This window comes from Stylophora pistillata, chromosome 6 (assembly GCF_964205215.1).
Source record: "Stylophora pistillata chromosome 6, jaStyPist1.2, whole genome shotgun sequence".
Classification (NCBI taxonomy): domain Eukaryota; kingdom Metazoa; phylum Cnidaria; class Anthozoa; order Scleractinia; family Pocilloporidae; genus Stylophora; species Stylophora pistillata.
The window spans coordinates 24,978,858-24,996,777 of NC_142524.1; the positions used below are offsets into that span (position 1 = coordinate 24,978,858).

A 17,920-nucleotide genomic window follows, 5' to 3' on the forward strand; every position below is an offset into this window, starting at 1 on the left:
GTTCGCTGTTTTAATCCGCGCCAGACAACAATCCTGTACCGCCAATCACTGCGGTGAGATCAGCAAGGACATCAAGAAGCTTCGAACCGAAGTAAAAAATCTTGTTGCGCTGGTAAAGGACGCTTTGCCTCCAAAGCTTCCAGGTACTTTTTTCGGTGATATGTTTTTATTTTTGAAGTGTGTCGAATGCACTCAGATCTTAAAATCGTAGTCTTATCCTCCATATAGTCTCTCTCTTCTTGCAAGGAGCTGTACGACAAAGGAAAGTAAGTATATAGTGAAGTGATTTAATTGCGAGATTCCAAAACGTTCGCTTGATCGCATGATGTTTATACAGTCAGAGGGCCTTTTGCCTGCTTACAGGCTGACTTACTCCGTTACATCTGACTTATTCTTTTTCCATAAGGTCGAGACGAAGCCAAGTGTACCCGCTGATGTTTGGTTCACAAAAGATTCCTGTTTACTGTCACATGGGAAATTTGGATGCGGTGGTGGAGGATGGACGCTGGCCATGAAGATTAACGGCGCAAAGGTAAACTCCTTGTCTCTTTTCAGAAACTCTAAAGATTATTGATTGCAAAAAAAGAAAAAAAATTGAAAAATTGTTTTTTTGTTTTTCAGAGAACCTTCCGTTACAATTCCCATTTCTGGAGCAACAGAAATACATATTAACTTGCTGGAGGCAGGACTGGCTTTGACTTAAAAGAGACTAAGTTACCGACCTACTGGAAGACACCCTTCTCCAAGATCTGCCTCGGTATAAAGATTGGTCATCAGCTCAGGTTCATTGTGATCAACAGGCACGCCAACTCACTCTATTCACTGATCGCTGACGGGAAATACCGCGCCACCTCACTGGGTTGTAACACGTGGAAGTGGCTAATTGGCTCACTGGCCTCCTTGCAGCCCCACTGCAACAAAGAAGGTTTCAATGCGGTGGGAGGCAACCCTCGGCAATCCAAAGCAAGAATCGGCATCACCGCCAATCAGCAGAATGACTGCTCTACTTGTGACTCCCGAATTGGTTTTGGTACAGGAGGTCTACATGATGACTTTAACACATGTGGCAATCAAGCAACACACTCGCCAGACAATGGAAACAAGCATATCAAAGCAATGGGGTACATTCTGGTGCAGTGACTGGGGACACAGTTAGCTTCCCAAATTTTAAGCCAAGAAGCCATCATCAAGTAGAAAATGTAGTATCCTAAAGCGTAGAAACTAATAAAACAATGGGTTCAAAATTATCTCCTCTGATCCGATTTGTCTGTCAATTATAGATTTTTTGTAGTCAGTCTAAGACGTGTGAATTGTGCTAATTTAAATTTTACGAATGCGGTAGATATTTGCTACGAAGACGTATTCGGTGTTCATTATACGTCCACATCGCGAGCTGTAGGCCAAGGGAAGTCACGATCAGATCACACACTAAAGGTGATACACAAAATAGCGACTTTTTAATTCTTTTGGAGCCCACAGACATTACCAAAGAGATCACCAAAGAGCCAATTGGCGCTTCGTTATTGTTTAATAGAAAGCTAATCATAAGCTGTGATAGAACAACTCCCAAGAGTGGGTTTAATTTTCTCGCGTTTCTTATTGCTCATGGAAAACAGATCTTAAAACCTTGCTTCAGGAACTCCGAAAAAAAACGTCGGAAAGAACTGTTTTCTGTGCAGCTTTCCGTTAATCCCGCAGGCGAGAATAAGAGTGTTTGGTAAGAGTTCAGTGGATATTGCACACTTAACTGAATGCGCTGTGCAAACAGATTTGAATGTGTTTTCGTCCAGCGACCGTTCGTCTGCAATAAGTGCTACAAGCGGTTACTTCGTTTTGAAAAAGCTAAAACAAATCTGCGATCCCTTCAGGATGAGATAAAAAAAGACTTGAAGAAAGTAGCAAATAAAACGAAACGCCCACGTCGAAATTCCGCTGAAAAGGACAGGGACATTGAGAACATTGACGTCCCGATCGAACCTACAACAGCTTTACAACTGCAGCAACGATCTGCAGCGAAATCACTGAAATTTTAACAATCCCCTACACTTTTACTTCTTCTAACGCCGAAAATGATCGAACAATGGGCGAAAGTTATGATATACTCGGTGGAAGCACTTTGCTAAAAATGCCCAGGAAACACCATCACGTCAACAAGAAAAAAATTTATCAAGATTCAAAGTTTGCTGCCTTGATCGGGAAGCGCGCTGTGATTGGTCTAATTAAACAACCCATTCGTTTCAGCAGACGTTCGTGGGAGAGGAAGATTGCGCGACGAGCCCAAAGAACGTCTGCGAAAGAGGCTAATCAGTCGTCGCCTACAGATCATGGAACCATGGGGGGCAAGAGGTGAACAAAGAAAACTGACTACCAATTAAATGCCAACAAGGCGGAATGGGGGGTCATAAGAATCAAAATCCTCTGGACCTCCCCCCAGTTATGACTGTTCCCTTACAACAGACATTGTTTATTTTGCTGCACGTGATGCCATCCACTGTTCGGCTCTGACTTGTCAGTTAAAATCCGTCGGTGGGGTTAGGTGGCTCTGTTAGGTTCATGAATGTAAATATGTGATGAGGAAGTCGTTTATATAGCGCCAGTAGTTGTCGATATCTGTTGAGCGAGTGAGAGTCTATTCTAAGATAGTATACCAGCTATTCAAAGCCAAAGTTATTGAAATTATTTGGAAACTACTAAATAGTAGAACTTTCTGCTAGCCCAATCCAGGCTCGGTCCGAATATTGTGATTCGCAATTCATTACCGACCGGACTTTTTCGCATTGTAACCTATCAGACCATATTTGCGGAAAAACTGTCCAATTAGTTTACACTACCGAAACTTGTAGCACTCGACCGACAAAATGCTCTTAACTTGAGTGAGATGATGACGAGTGGTCAGTCACCACCACCGACAACATTCCTTTTTAAGTCAACTCTTTCCTGAGCGACCGACGTGAACCATCAACTGAACTGAAAATAAGTTGTTAATGACGGTGTCTTTATTATTTCCAGGAAGAATTGTTTTGCCGGTGAGGTTATAGGCTGTTCAGCTTTGTAAAAACTCAAGCAAATCATAAGATATCAGTATAAAAGGCATCAGGAGGTAACGGCCCTTTAAAAAAAGGCAATGAAGAACAGTACCTTACACAACTATCTTTTTCTGTCGTTAATTACACGTTCAGCTCGGGTGCTTTGGATTCTACGATTCTAGGTAAACAAAGCTTCTTCCCTCTAATTGCTACACATTTCATTGTAAATTAGTCACGAGAATTTATTGTTAGAGCATGATAATTATTAACAACTCTTCACCGAAGTGGAAATGGTTGGTGGTGGATATTTACCAAGCCACGAAGCGGCTAGGTAATTATCCATCGACACTTGATGTGCACAATTGTTTTACTTCGAGATACTAAAACGGTGAGACATGTAACTTCCTTGCTTATACAGCCCGCGAGATCGACGTTACATGAATATGGAATTTGTCTTCTTGGCCAATTTCTACTTCGTTTTTAAAGCTTGAATTAAAATTTGGGAAGTGAACTGTGTCCCCAGTCACTGCACCAGGATGTATCCCATGGCTTTGATGTGCTTGTTTCCATTGTCTGGCGAGAGTATTGCTTCATTGCCACATGTGTTGGAGTCATCATATAGACCTCCTGTACCAAAACCAATTCGGGAGTTACAAGAAGAGCAGTCATTCTGGTTGTTAGCGATGATTCCAATTCTTGCTTTGGAAAAACTTGAATCGCTTCCCTCTGCATTGAACCCTTCCTTGTTGCAGTTTTGCTGCAAAGAGACCTCTGAACCAATCAACTTCTTCCACGTGTTACGACCTAGTGAGGTGGCGTAGTATATTCCAGCGGCGATCATTGAGTGCAGGGAGTTAGCGTGCGCATTGATTACAGTGAAGCTGGTCTGTTGTTCAATCCTCATACCGAGACAGATCTTGGAGAAGGATGTGTTCCAGTAGGTCGGTAACTTGGTCTGTTGTAAGTCAAACCCAGTCTCTCCTCCAGAAAGGTTATAAGCTTTTCTGTCGCTCCAGAAATGAGAGTCGTAATGGAAGGTTCTCTGAAATCGATGATAAAGGAGTTTTTCTTATTTAGTTTGATATCCGTTATAGACTGCTTTAGGCTCACGGTCATTAACTAATCTTAAGCGACCTTTGGTGTTTGTTGGAAAGACAGTTGCCATTTTTTTCCCGCCTCGTAAAGATGAGTGAACGGTCGAGCGAACGACTTTTGGTAGTTGTAAAGGAAACGGCATACATTTTCTCAAATACCCTATTTCGCTTACTTACACTGACCTGTATCTGCAATGAATTTTAAATGATTTTATACTTTATTGATAGCAAATCAATTTATACCTTGCTGCCATCAATTTTCATGACTGGTGTCCATCCTCCATCTCCGCATCCAAAGTCTCCCATGTGACAGAAAACGTAGATTGGCTTTGAGTCCAAGAGCAGGACAACCTTACCACTCTTGTTTAATCTGTTGGATAAAATACTATGTAAGAACTGGTAGTACATAGCGAGACTTCTGCATATTCAGTAGGTCTTATAAATTTTCAAGAGACACAACGTACGTTTCAATTCTTTTCCAAAAAGAAGCTAGTCGGCTCGGATGATTATCATAAAGGATCAGGGGCTGGATTGTTGTTAAAATAATTGCTTTTATTCCTTCTGGGTCCAGTTGTTCAAAGGCCGATTAGCTCTAACCCAGGGTTAAATTTTCATCCAGGTTTCTAAATTTCTCTAATCAAAAGCCATTTTGAGATAATTTTCCTAGCTCTTTTTAGGACATTCAATTATCAAATTGTAGACAAATGGAATTAAGCTGAATTTTCTTTCAGAGCTTTCAGATCTAAAATCAAATTTCACACTAACCCTGGGTTATCTTAACACAGCTTTGAACAACCCGGCCCCGATGGCTTATCTCGTTCTTACCTATTTCTGATATTGTCATTGAGCTATTTTACTTACATATTCCTTTCGTAAATTTCTTTGCATGTTGAGACTGAAAGAAGAGTAACATATGAATATTAATCTTCTCGGTAGCATTGTGAGTAGTTTTGTATTCATGTGATCATTAAAAGCATCGAGTTTCCTCCAAATTTTTGCAAACTGATCAATATAAGGCAGGTGATTAGCATAAACAAAATCACCCTCTTCTCTGATGACATAACAACGGACCCTTAAACAACAACAGAAAAAAGAACGTGTGGTATTTTAAAATCTGATTGAAACGAAAATTTACATTAAAGAAAAAAAATGCAAATGAATGGCGTTTACTTTGAAACAGAGCATCACAAGAAACCTCATAGAAACATCAAAAGAGATTCATTACGCATTGTGCAGATTTTTCCATCCCCAAAGTATCCAGGTTTGCACGAACACTTGTATGATCCTTCAGTATTGTTGCACACAGCATTAGCATTACAGCTATGTGCTTCTGTAGCACACTCGTCAATGTCTGAAAATAAATTAATAATTTTTGATGGCTAGACAACTCTCCAAAAAATTATTTTCATTTAAGTGTTAAAGGTAACCCATGGTTTGCTAGTTTTTATTCCTACCTTGTGGTTGGTTCAGATACTCGAGTCATACTCTTAACGAAAAGGATCAAAACCAACTGCAACTCAATCACTCGCTATTTTCCGGCCTGCAAAGCTGGCGTATGTTTTAGCGCCTCACAGAAGTAAAGATGGGCAGGGCCTCCAAATGCAACAGCTTACCAAACGCCTCGTTTCTCTGCTACCCGTTTTTACCTTTCAAACCACACTTCATTCTCGTTAAGAAGTTTAATGTAAAAATGGAGCCCACACGAGCCTACGGCTGGTTTAAAATGACAAGGTTTACCTTTTTTACAGTTCGGACCTTTGAATCCAGTGGGACACAAACAGCGATGTCCTTTGTCGGTTAAAGCGCTTTGACAAGTACCGTTCTTTTCGCAAGGGTTATCAGTACAAGCGCTCTGAAGCCAAAAGGAGAAAAAGTATGAACAATTTTAAAATCATACGTTGAAATATTAATGTTGCAGGATGGGTGATTAGTTTTTTCTAAGTCTAAGTCTCTCGCTTTTAATTTAGAGCAGTTCATAAAAAAAAAAAAAAAAAAACAATTAGAAAACAAGGGGAACTTAAGGTTATCGTGCACCTTCAGGGGTGTCTCGCGTGCAAGCGATGTAGCGCGTCCGGTTTAAACTGTAGATATCTAAACCTCATATCAAAATAAAGCTTATAGGACTGGCTATCAGACCGTACCAAAACTTTTGAAAAAAATTAATTTTCGAATTTTTCACGACTTCTAAATGCGAGCGCCCCGAATCTACTTTTGAACATTAGATGTCAAAGCGAATTTTGTTTTTCGCTTATTTAATGTGTTCCTCCGTTTCCGGGGCCAAAGCGCTAAAAAAAAAGTGTCTGCGATTTGCCATATTCAATTTCAGTGAAAAGTTACAGAACATTTTTGAAATAGGATTAAAAAAGTGTGGAGTGATCGTTTAAAAATCGCTCTTGCAAAAAATTTTTTAGAAATAAATTCGGAGACAATTTTTTGTTGTTTATATTTAAAACTAGCTACTGTCAAAATTTGAGAGCAATCGAAAAAATTCCCTTTGACTTGTACCTCTTAAAAGGTGATGCGGGCGCTTGCATTTAGAAGTCGTGAAAAATTCGACAATTAATTTTTTTTCAAAAATTTTGGTATAGTCTAAAAGCCAGTCTTATAAGCTTGAATTAGATATAGGAGTTAGATATCTTTAGTTTAAACCGGACGCGCTACATCGCTTGCACGCGAGACACCCCTGAAGGTGCACGGTAACCTTAAATACAAAAAAGTGCTGATGACAAAATAAATGTCAGTGACAGCAAAATTAAATCAATCATCTCAACACTTAAGATTATGAAAGTGGTATTCCGCAGAAACTGACAATCAGCTAATAAAGTAACACCTACCTCAGATGCATGATAAAATTCCTTTTCATCCTCCCTCAGGTCGAGTTTCTGTCCTTCGTGAGTAACGTTACTAAATTCATAATTGTACCCACGGTGTAGAATAACTCGTTTATCAAGGTTAACACTGACACAGTCAGGTTCCGTGTGACACATTGACACATTATTGTTATGAACTCAACTATGCGAATTTGCACGTTTTTCAAGATTATTGCCACCGCGGTTGGCTCATATTTACTACAGTTTCAGAGTTGATGATAAAAATAGCTTCTAACCTCAAAGTAATAGTGATGCGAATTCTTGTTTTCATGGTATTCGTTGGGACTGCTGTACTTATCAGTTGACAGTAACTCACACCACAGTTGCCCTTCAGCGGCCAGGTTCACGGAGACACACAGAGGATGGTGAAGGCATTTAAAGGTGCATTCAAAGTCGTCGTATACCATAATCTCTTCAATTTTAGGTACATTGAGATGGTGGAACTTGTCTAGGGAGAGTAGACTTTGCCTGGATATCGGTGATGAAGTTTCTGGTATATCGTCGGGTTCTATAATGACTGCTTCTATTGGTTAAGATTGAGAGTGCTTTTGGAAAAAATAGGCTCCTAGCAAAATTTCACTTAGTAGGAACAAAGAATTGGAAATGCGTGGTGTTTTTAAACTTTCATGGAGAATTTTTTCTACTTGCAGTTATTGTGACCGACATATGGATCAAGGCGGCCACTTACTTTGCCAAACAATGAGCTTTTACAATAGAAACCAGTAGAAATGAAAATGACTAAGCTAGAGTGGTAACAGAAACTTAAGAACGTTTCAGAAAAAAGCTCCGTTTGGACTATTCGGATATTAAGGTGCCTTTTGGCATGACAACCGAATAGATTGCTCCAAAACTGAACATGAATCATAAATTTGGACATTTTCTCGCGAACTCTTGAAATTCTTGACAATTTGTCACAAAGGCAAAAAAAGTGACAGCGACATGCACAGAAATCTACAAAAGTACTCAATCTCGATAACTCAATAGAAATAAATTAAAGCGAAGAGAAAGAAAATCAGAAAACAACGCAGTTTCGCTACATTAAATGACACACAAACAAAGCATCTTTACAAAGTTTAAGTGGTGAAGTTGTTTAAAGTAGTTTAAAAAAGTGCTACACTAATTTAAAATGAATTCCTATGTAAAGAAAGAAAGAATGTTTTTTCCAATTTCCTAAAAATTTAATGTCTAATATAAAAAATAAAGATTTATCATCTTCTGAAATAAATTTTGATATCTTCTTTACTTCAAGAGATATAAAGCAAAAATTAATTTGAGAGTAGAACGAAAGGCGAGGTTGCCGACCAAGGCTGTAGCCAGACTTTAGGACAAGAGGAGGCAATTTTCGAGCGCCGAAGGCGCGAGCCGCTAGGGGGGTCTGGGGCTTTCCCCCCAGAAAATTTTGAAATCTAGAGGTTCAGAAATGCTCTTTTAAGGAGTTTCCGTGGCATTTTTCTTCAGATAAGTCAATCTTCAAGAAAAAAATTTAAAAAAAGGCCAAAATCAAGTCGAGGCAATTGCCTCGTCTTGGCTTATGCTAGCTACGGCCCTGTTGCCGACACTTCATGTCAACTTGTTCTCGTTATCTAATTAACGATTTCACAACCAGTCTTGATTTTCATTGTACATTGTACAGTTTTGAACAGTTTTAAAATTACTCATTCGTTTTCAAATATACTTCTATTAGTTCTTTCCGAAACTAGATATGTAGAGAGATTGTCTTTGTAATTCAAATGCTGTTTTCAAGTTGTTATGATGTCCAAAAGCGACGAGTCTGTTTTGCCGCTCCGGTAAAAGGAAAATTTCATCGCAGTTTGCATCGGAGCGGAAATATAGTTCACCGATAGTGATAGGGTTCCTACTAGACTCAGGGAGATTCAGTGGCGAGGGTCTATTTCTATCGAAGCTGCCGTGGGTGTTAGTTCGCGAATAATATTGCCGACAGTCCATCATCATTCGCGTAACATAGCACTTACGTTTGGGTTTACAGTGTAGCTCTCCTTCCTCTGCCTGACCTGTTTCCTCCTCTAATTTAATCAGTGTTTATTAAGCTTCAAGAAAATTTACACTTTTATAGGGATAGCGTGAATGATTTTCAGTTTGAATGAAAACGCTAATTTTCCTTCTGTGATACCTCAAGGTGGCTCGTACCGGTTTTCATCTTTTTGATGGTTTGTAACTTTGAAAGAATACAACAGAAAGACTTACCAAGGCCAGTTGAACACTTTTACGGGGTTGAATTATATAATCATTGGTTATCCAAAAATAAGTGTCATTTCGTCAGTAGCAGTTTCCATGGCAACGCTTTGATAGGTCTATTCAGACGCACCTTTTAGCTTGTGGCTTAAATAATTCGAAAACTAACCCGGTGACTCCGTGATTTATTTTCAGTGATTGCTTTTGACACTTGAAAAGGAAAATGCGCAAAGATTTTTAAAAAAATTCTACGGAGCGGAATTTCAGAAAATCTAGGAAAAGGCAATTTTCACACATCGCAAATTTCCTTCCGTAGAATTTTCTATTTTTTTTTTTTCTGATGATTCCTTTCGACGTTATTATCATACTGGAACAATAAAAAGAAGGGGTCACCGGACTTTTTTTCATGCAATAGCATTCGCGAGTTTAGCAATTTCCACGCGCTTTCTCGCGCATTTAAAAATATGGATTCTATAAGATCGACATTTGTTCATGATCTGTTATAGCTACCACTGATTATTGCGTGTACTCGCGCGAGCGCCTACGGTCTGATGTTTACAGACGTTTACTGCTAAGAAAATCATTAAACAGCCGTCAAAGACAGCCTCCCGGGCTCATCTTAAAAATCCTACACACGACTTCTGGCTATATCATATTATTTTCCTTTAACTTTCAAAGTCTTCTTCCACTTCAGGTAGATTATCCTTCACTTGAGTTCTTCTTCTTTCGCCCTCGCAAGATTTTATATCGGTTATTATTTCTTTTAGATGTCAATTAAAGCAACCTTTACTTATCCGAAAATCGTCTTTTTATCTTAGTTTCTATCTCCTGCATTCACAATGGCCGCTTAACACATCAAATACACACTCTTTGGTAAACTTCTCACAAAAGTAGAAAAACATCCTCGCGCCGCCATCTTTGTTTTAAATTTTCGTCTTTTAATCTCGCGCTTCTTTCGCACGTTTCTGTCGCGCGTGACTAAGAGTTATCTGTTCCCCGCGCGAGGAAACTAGTACGAGCCACCTTAATTAAGAAAGATCTCAAAACTTCGCTATCGAACGAAAGTTTTTGGAGGATTAAGATATTAATTAGATGAATGAGAGTCTCACTGATCAGTGAAGTTGTTCACTGCAAGGACCTTTCGTTTTATCTTTCTGAGTTACGTTTGGTGAAAGATTATAAAATTACAGATGTTTTTGGGCCGCGTATCAATCTTTTTTGAAAACAAAATAATTTGGATATATCAACAAACTTGAAATGGTAAATTGGCCACCGTAACGATTACAAAAGCTGACGTTTGAAGCGTTAGCCCTTCGTCGGAGCGAATAGAGGAATTGTGGGTTGTGTGTGCCTTTAAAGACAGAAAATGGAGCTAACCAAGCCCAGTCCAACTTTTTAGTTTTAATGAGTGAAGTGGGCTGAATCGTTGAGGAAATCCATAAATGATCCACATCAAGAAAGAAATAACTTTTGCAAAGAGCTTGCATTACAGTAGAGCTTAATTGTATGACATTATGTTCTTCAGCCGATTAAATTATTACCCAAAAGCTACAGATCTATCACGACAGGTAAATTTGTTGATATTCTCTAATTATTTTTTTGAGAAAAATTTGACGGCAGACAACCAACAATAAACTCTTCCACTTAGAGGAAAACATCCACAAATGTAACATTTTCACACATAACAATCCAAAGTACAAAAATATGAATAGATAGATAAAGAGGGAAATAGATAAGTGGAAAATATTATAAAATAACTTCTGAATGACGAGCTCGATTATAACGAACCGGTCTACAAAAAAAAAAATCTTTCGCAATTCGCTGCAGAAGAAATGCACGAAAACTTATACACATCATCCATTTACCGGGAGTTTCTTGGCTCAGCAGTTGAAAAAGGTGTTTAGCTATCTTAAAAAGAGTTGCTATTGTGCGGATAAATAACAAAACCCTCTTCAAACAGGTAGCAGGTGTTAAATGGTAACTACTATTTAGAAGTAATTTAAATATATCAACAAAGTTGAAATGGTAAATTGGTCACCGTTACGATTATAAAAGCTGACATTTCAAGCGTTAGCCCTTCGTCGGTTCGACGAAGGGCTAACGCTCGAAACGTCAGCTTTTATAATCGTAACGGCGGCCAATTTACCATTTCAACTTTGTTGATATATTCAAATTATTTCGTTACCCCTACCGACGCAGCCCCAAACAGTTTCTTTAGAAACTATCAGCCTTTACTATTTAGAAGGACTAATTTCCCTTCACTATCCCCTATCAAAAATGTGTAATGGTAGACCTAACCTTGTAATGAGACAGAAACAGATATCATAAAATACCAAAGTAACAGAACAAACATAAAAAGCCAATTCTTTATATCACAGACCGCTTTTTGAGACGGACTTCACGAAGTATGTGCAAATGAATATAAAAAGTTGTTTTTTTCCTTCTGGTAAAAACTTCCTGACTTTCTTTTGACCAATGAGAACTAGATATTACCTTATAGTTCTTTGTTTCAACATGATATCTTAAGTCACTTTGCCAGCCGGTATTTAATTCTTTGGGAGAAAATAGATAATTTATCTTACTTACTAAGTTTCTCGATGGTTAATCGTACAGACACAACAGCAGTTATAGTTTGAAAATCGATATCCTTACGCTAAAAAAGAAACGAAACGGAAAAAATAAATGCTACTGGCGCTGCACCTGATTTTAATTTATTGAAATATGCTAAAACTATTTTGCGCTTTAGGCCCAAAATTGTCTTCCGCCTTGAAGCACTTTTACGACAGCTCGTAGAAAATTGGAAGGGCTGCAAGTGAGTTTATGTCCTAAACTATGGTTATGTTTTCTATTCATTGACTATTAATTAAAAAGAAGGCTAATAATACCATTTCAGAAAGGATATATATATATATCTTATTAGACGTTTTCTTGTATAGTATCGCTGAGTATTTTTACGAGTTGTGTCGTATTGTGACGAACCCGTAGGGTTAATAATTTACCTGGTTAAGAAGTTTTAAGAATTTACGGTTAAGCTATCGTTTAACAGCTATATGTTGTGGAGAATAAAACAAAACCTTTAAACAAGTAACAGGTGCTAAAAAGTACCTATGATTCAGAAGAATTACTGTCCCTTCTCTATTTCCGCGCACAAAATTGTCATGATACAGCTTACCTTGCGGTGAGACAGAAACAAATATCATGAAGCACCAAACAAAGACAAAATTCGACTTCTTCATCGCGCAGATCGCCAGGCTTCTGCGACTGACTTTACGAAATGTGCAAATTGATACGAGTAATCTTACTTAGAGCTTCCCTCTTACGGTACAAACTTCCCTGATTTTCTCTAAACCACTGAGAGTTGGGTGTTACCTTATTGTTCTTTGTTTTAAGTTAATATCTCTAACTCTCGTACCAGGACGAAAAAAATTCATTGGATGAAAACAAATTGATTACCTTTACTAAGCCATTTGACGAGTGGATTAAAAATTAATCGCGCTGACATAGCAGAAGTCAAACGGGATCTTAGAGAGAAACTACATAGAAAATTTAAGGGCTTCTTCTGCTCTACTTGGCTTTTATTACTAGAGTAAGGAGAGAGTGATTTTGCCCGTATTGGGCCCAAAATCGTCCTATGCTCTAAAATAAATTGCTAAAAACTAGACTACCTGCCTCATTTACGATAACTAATTATGAATATTTTAGAAACTTTAATTATCATTTCATGTCTGCATCCTATGACAGACTAGCATGACAAACAATTACGATAATATGAGGTTAGCGTGATCATCAAAACATTGAGCATCAATTTGTCGTTAAAATATGTATCTATCCACTAAACGATCCGTTCTATTTTTCTGTTCGTAAATGATTAACTATACATTCATTAACTAAAATTTAAGATATTGCAAATTCCGTTTGGCCAGTGAACAATTGCGTCGTATGGTTAATCATTCTAAGTGCAAATGTCGTTTTTTTATGTGCGTAAGATAATGAAGAGTTCGGAAACTGTAATGTAAAAAAATTGAAAAATCCCAAACAAACAAGACTATGTCAGAGTGGCCTCGGTGAGTAATTTCTAAGTACCGTTATCTTGCATATGTTATATCCCACGGCTTTCATATGTTTGTTTTCATTATCATGGCGCGCCGTATGTGACTTCTTTGCCACGCTCCTTTAAATCGTGATGATGGCGGCTTACTACCTGATGCCTATTTACACCTCGTCAGAAAAAAGGGCTGCTAATTAGCGAGCGTGTAAAAAGGACCTCTTGTTGCAACGATTAGATCACCCTTGATGAGGGCACTCGAAAGGAGTGTCGAAACGTTGGCTAGGAATTGTAAATTCTCAGTTACATTCATTCAATCTTTGAACCAGAGTAGTTTTAATTATAAACCTTGTCTGATTCTCCACCTGAATGCTTTATAAACTTGAATATATGTTAATGAAGTTACTTTAATTCGAGAGGGCCAGAGTTCATCTCAAAAAACTAAGCTTATCTAGAAAACAGACCAAGTGCTGAGCCTCTAAGACTGATATGTTTTGGCAAGAATGAAATACAACTACAAATAACAGACCTTGAAGATAGAACTGAGTTAGAATTTACGTTTTCAATAAGCAATGGCCTAGATGTCTGAAGAATCCTTTAGCTAAAACTAGAATCGCCATAATCATCATTAGGAGTGTCTGCCAACAAGTGATTCAGGTGAATGGAGGGGGGGAGGGGAGGAGCAAAAATAGTCCTGACAAGAGAGCACAGGTGCTTGTTTCGTGTGAGACTCCAAAGATAGCGATCACGTTTAGCAACTAGGTATTCCAATGGCAGAGTTAACTCTGCTTGGACGGTTTAAAGGATTCCCACGTGAGTTCATCCGAAAGGTCAGTGATCTGATGTTTTGGCAAGGCTGACTCACAATCTAAAATAGAACCCTGAGTTGTTGATTAACTGAAATTTATTTCCTATGTTCATCAAATTATGATATCCCCAGTTCCGCAATCAAGTTCAAACGTTTTTTAGGAAAAAACAAAGGGGGTCAGTTTCTGGAGAAACTACAGTGTTTCTTCGTTGGGGGATATTAGAAGATAATTCGTTTTTCTGTGGCTTACACAAATTGTGTAGCCACATTATGGCACGGTTTGGTTGATTGATTGATTTAATTCTCCACGAGAATCAGCGCCTGTCACGTGGTCTAGTGTCGTACGACGCACTAGTCTGAGTCAGCCATCTTGGTTGTAAGCGTGGTCTCCAGTAATTTTTTTTCTGGTGATCGTATCACGAGTTAGTTCTCCTCACACAAATCGACACACCCAGACCCAGTTTGTGTTATAACTGCAGCTTGTGCAAGAGCTTTTACGTTCTTAAATGACAACATTTAAGAGCGAATGTTTGAATTGACCGAGTGAAAATCGAAAAAGGTGGCACACGTTCGAAAAATTGAAAACCTTCATATTTTGCCCAGAGATACCTTCTACTGAACTTAGAAACGTGGTAAGGTCTTTCTTCCCCAGACTTGCTTCTTTATCCTAGAAAACTCACGAAAACCGAAACGAGCGTCGGTTGCTGTTAAACGACGGAAATCAGTGCCCCGAGCCGGTAGAGGCAAATGAACTTTGTTCTTGAAAAGCCCAAAAGAAAGCAAGCTTGTATCAATTTAACAAGTCTGTATTGGAGGGATTGAGGTACGGCTTAAGTCTGAAACGGGACCATTTTATTACATTTTGAGTTCAGGGAACTCTTTTAAAAACCACCAATATTTCAAAATCCAAATATCGCAGTTTGTACCAAGTTTTCAATTATCATTTTCCCCATGCGGTATAACTCAGAATCAGTTCAGGTTAAGCTTATGATAAATGGAATTAGTGTAGTTTTCGAGGAGATAAAAATTATTTTGGGGCTTTTCATTTCCGCGCGGAAAAACCAGGCTGAACTTTGTAAAAATCGCAACATCTTCATTTACGTCACGAAATAATCTAATTGGGCACCCCGTGGTTAAATCCAGAATTCCAAGCACATTTTAGAATTTAGCACCGTTTTCGAACAGGAAATCAATACAGAAAGCTAGCCTTGCAAAACTAACCAAGGCAGATTGGTTTTTATCTTTGCTCTTGTTTCCTGAAATCCTCATCCACTTCCCGCGGCGAAATTCTTTACAATTCTTCATTCTCACGTGAAGTCACACTAATTGCGCAAACCGGTATTTGAAAGTTCTGGTGGATAAACAAAGTATCTTCTGGTAGGCGAAGCAAAGCGCCGAGTCAGGGGTCTCCGATATTCTTTGTTCTTTATGGTGCTTTTTCAATGGGTTATCTTTGTGCGGTTAAGAACTGTGGTCACAATAGTATCAGGGACAAAGGAGTGAATCGACTTTTTAGATTTCCAGGGATCAAAACTTCACAAGGAAAGGCCATACGCAAACTTTGGTCAGAGTGAAGATGCTGTGGCTTGCTCGTATTTTCAGAAGTGATCTGGACGAAAAAGCCATTGAAAATACTCGCGTTTGTAGAGATCACTTTATAAAAGGTTAGTAATACAAAGGACATTAGGTTAGAATTATTTTTTTAATAACTATGATTATATTTTATTAAAAATTACGGCCGCGGAATGATCGCCATATTCCACGGCCTCCAAGTGTGTTCGCACCGTTTGTGCTTAACATCTCAAATTACATTCCTTGCCGAAGGGGGACCAGCTTTATACTTTAAATCTACCCCAAATCCAGAGTGGGCACCATTGTCAAAGCTGGGACATAATAGTGTTACTGAAAAGGACATCTAAAAAGCAGTCGCACGTAATGATCGGGCAGAACGTCGAGAGACAAAGAAGAGGAAAATCCAAGAGGAAGCAGAGGCTTTGGCTGCTAGAAAAGAAGCGAAACGACTTGAAGCTGAAAGACTAGAGGCTGAAAGACTTGAGGCTGAAAGGTTTCAATCACAACAAAACATAACCTCTGAAATATTTAGTAAGTTAGGATTTTCTATTCAGCTGAGTTTACCATGTTTTTCCGGGTCATCCTCGGTGTAAAAACCTGACGAGGTTTTCTTTGTTTCATGAGGTATTTTTTCGATGTACGCTATTGTTTATAATGTTTTGTTGTCTTTGTTTTACGTCACTCGTAAACTTCACAGGTTTTTACAACGAGGATGAGCCGTTTTTCCTCTTATTTATTTACTATTAAGTTGTATTCTTAATTCAATATTTCTGATTTTTTGTCTCCGAATTATTTTTGAGTGTTGGAATTCGGAGTGCTTACACTATGCTCATGAAATAAAATCAAAATTACCAACAGCTTATATTATTATTAACTTAAACAAAAGGCAAAATAGGTGAAAGTATAATAACTTACTCTGTACTTGAGTATTTCTTGTTAAACTCCTCATGGACATAGTGTGCGCACTCAATAGCAAGAAATAAATAAGACATTGTAATAAATTAATTTTTATTGCTTACTAGTGGACAATTCAGAACCTCATTTTGTGGACAAACAGTGCTAGGCAGATACAACTGGTGAATTATTGGACATGCAGGACAAGTATATGTAAGACTAACAACAACAACTTAGTAAAATGAAGGGTCAACTAATGTTTTCAAGTCAATTTAGCGAGGACAGTTTCAGGGAAGATCCTTGGTCAGTATACTATTTACTAATTCCGATATGAAGAAATCAAAAGCATCCCTTGACTTCTAAGCCTTCATTTCTTGCCCGATTTTCCACGAGGCTTGGATGACTAGGTAGTTTTCAGATGCAAGCGGGAGAAAATCCTGCAAACACACGATCACTGCGTTACAGTGCAAATATGATTGGGCGACTGCGTGTCGAAACGTGAGCGGACAAAGAAAGATTTCGACCGAAGCGTCTAAATTGGGCGACCCTAAAAGCCGGAACGGCGGAATGGCAGAATGGCGGAATGGCGGAAAATGACCCCAAATCCTAAAACACGGAACGGCGGAAAATGACCCCAAATCCTAAAACACGGAACGGCGGAAAATGACCCCAAATCCTAAAACACGGAACGGCGGAAAATGACCCCAAATCCTAAAACACGGAACGGCGGAAAATGACCCCAAATCCTAAAACACGGAACGGCGGAAAATGACCCCAAATCCTAAAACACGGAACGGCGGAGAATGACCCCAAATACGATAACACGCGTGACTAAAATTAAGTGTTATTAATTTTTTTCTTTTACTGAGTGGTATAAATAATAATGAACCATTATGCATGAAAGATAGCTGCGTTTTCGCGTTGTTAACCTGTTTAGTTACCTTTTGTTATGCAAAATTTGCCATGAGTTTTAGTCGCGGCATAAAAAGTCGCACAGCATGTGAAAACCAACTCGACATACCACATTACAATAAACAATTGTAACTTTGACACGTTTCCTGGTCACGTCTGCATTGATTTATTGAAACAATAATATCTCATATGCTTGTAAATGTGAGAACATCACAGGAACGTTTTCAGGCTTCTCAAAATATGACAACGTTCAGCCCTAGCTCCAAACTTAGACTAGCGTGAGAGCACACAGCTTGAAACCTAACGATATGTTCACTTTTAATCCCATGGAGTATTTTTGCCTCTTTGAGGAAAAGACGCTTTTCCTTCTCGTCCTCACCTAACAGTTTTTTGATAACGACCTTCTCAGAATTGTTTCTCGCCACAAAAACCAAACCATAGGATCCTCGACCGATAGCCTCTTCTTTGTCTCGCAAATGCTTCCACTCGAATAATGGTAAACCATG

At 38.6% G+C, this 17,920-nt stretch overlaps 3 protein-coding genes and 1 pseudogene across 4 annotated transcripts in view; 1 reads left to right on the top strand and 3 right to left on the bottom strand.

The window, feature by feature from the left end:
- LOC148728999 (putative skeletal organic matrix protein 5) overlaps positions 1-1,244 on the top strand; it is a 1,355-nt pseudogene extending 111 nt beyond the window's left edge. Inside the window, exons 1-4 of the transcript XR_015988805.1 lie at positions 1-143; positions 212-266; positions 407-532; positions 622-1,244. The exon at positions 1-143 is cut by the window's left edge and continues 111 nt beyond it. The product of XR_015988805.1 is annotated as a putative skeletal organic matrix protein 5 (transcript). The remainder of the gene's footprint in view (positions 144-211; positions 267-406; positions 533-621) is intronic.
- A 1,442-nt stretch (positions 1,245-2,686) lies between these two features.
- Positions 2,687-4,435, bottom strand: LOC148729000 (putative skeletal organic matrix protein 5). Its single transcript, XM_088725439.1, has 2 exons — positions 4,364-4,435; positions 2,687-4,068 (listed from the first exon to the last, which is right to left on the bottom strand). Exons 1-2 carry the CDS (start codon positions 4,424-4,426, stop codon positions 3,550-3,552), a joined length of 582 nt encoding a protein of 193 aa, XP_088581565.1. The 5' UTR covers positions 4,427-4,435; the 3' UTR covers positions 2,687-3,549.
- A 134-nt stretch (positions 4,436-4,569) lies between these two features.
- Positions 4,570-7,107, bottom strand: LOC148729001 (protein HEG homolog 1-like). The gene is made up of 4 exons (XM_088725063.1): positions 6,955-7,107; positions 5,858-5,990; positions 5,346-5,471; positions 4,570-5,015 (listed from the first exon to the last, which is right to left on the bottom strand). Exons 1-4 carry the CDS (start codon positions 7,105-7,107, stop codon positions 4,978-4,980), a joined length of 450 nt encoding a protein of 149 aa, XP_088581189.1. The 3' UTR covers positions 4,570-4,977.
- Positions 7,108-7,196: 89 nt separating this feature from the next.
- Positions 7,197-12,540, bottom strand: LOC148729002 (uncharacterized). The gene is made up of 2 exons (XM_088725064.1): positions 12,356-12,540; positions 7,197-7,513 (listed from the first exon to the last, which is right to left on the bottom strand). The coding sequence occupies exons 1-2, from the start codon at positions 12,417-12,419 to the stop codon at positions 7,197-7,199; spliced, it is 381 nt and encodes a 126-aa protein (XP_088581190.1). The 5' UTR covers positions 12,420-12,540.
- Positions 12,541-17,920: the final 5,380 nt, after the last annotated feature.

Bases quoted from the DNA above. Each gene is read 5' to 3' on its own strand.
- LOC148729002 (XM_088725064.1), bottom strand. From the start codon at position 12,419: ATGAAGAAGTCGAATTTTGTCTTTGTTTGGTGCTTCATGATATTTGTT. The intron at 7,514-12,355 runs GTAAGCTGTATC...CTTAACCAATAG, and splicing joins TGTTTCTGTCTCACCGCAAG to AAGCAGTCATTATAGAACCC.
- LOC148729000 (XM_088725439.1), bottom strand. From the start codon at position 4,426: ATGGGAGACTTTGGATGCGGAGATGGAGGATGGACACCAGTCATGAAA. The intron at 4,069-4,363 runs GTATAAATTGAT...CATCGATTTCAG, and splicing joins TGAAAATTGATGGCAGCAAG to AGAACCTTCCATTACGACTC.
- LOC148729001 (XM_088725063.1), bottom strand. From the start codon at position 7,107: ATGTGTCACACGGAACCTGACTGTGTCAGTGTTAACCTTGATAAACGA. The intron at 5,472-5,857 runs GTAAACCTTGTC...ATTTATTTTCAG, and splicing joins AGGTCCGAACTGTAAAAAAG to ACATTGACGAGTGTGCTACA. The intron at 5,016-5,345 runs GTAATGAATCTC...CTCTTCTTTCAG, and splicing joins TGGAAAAATCTGCACAATGC to TCTCAACATGCAAAGAAATT.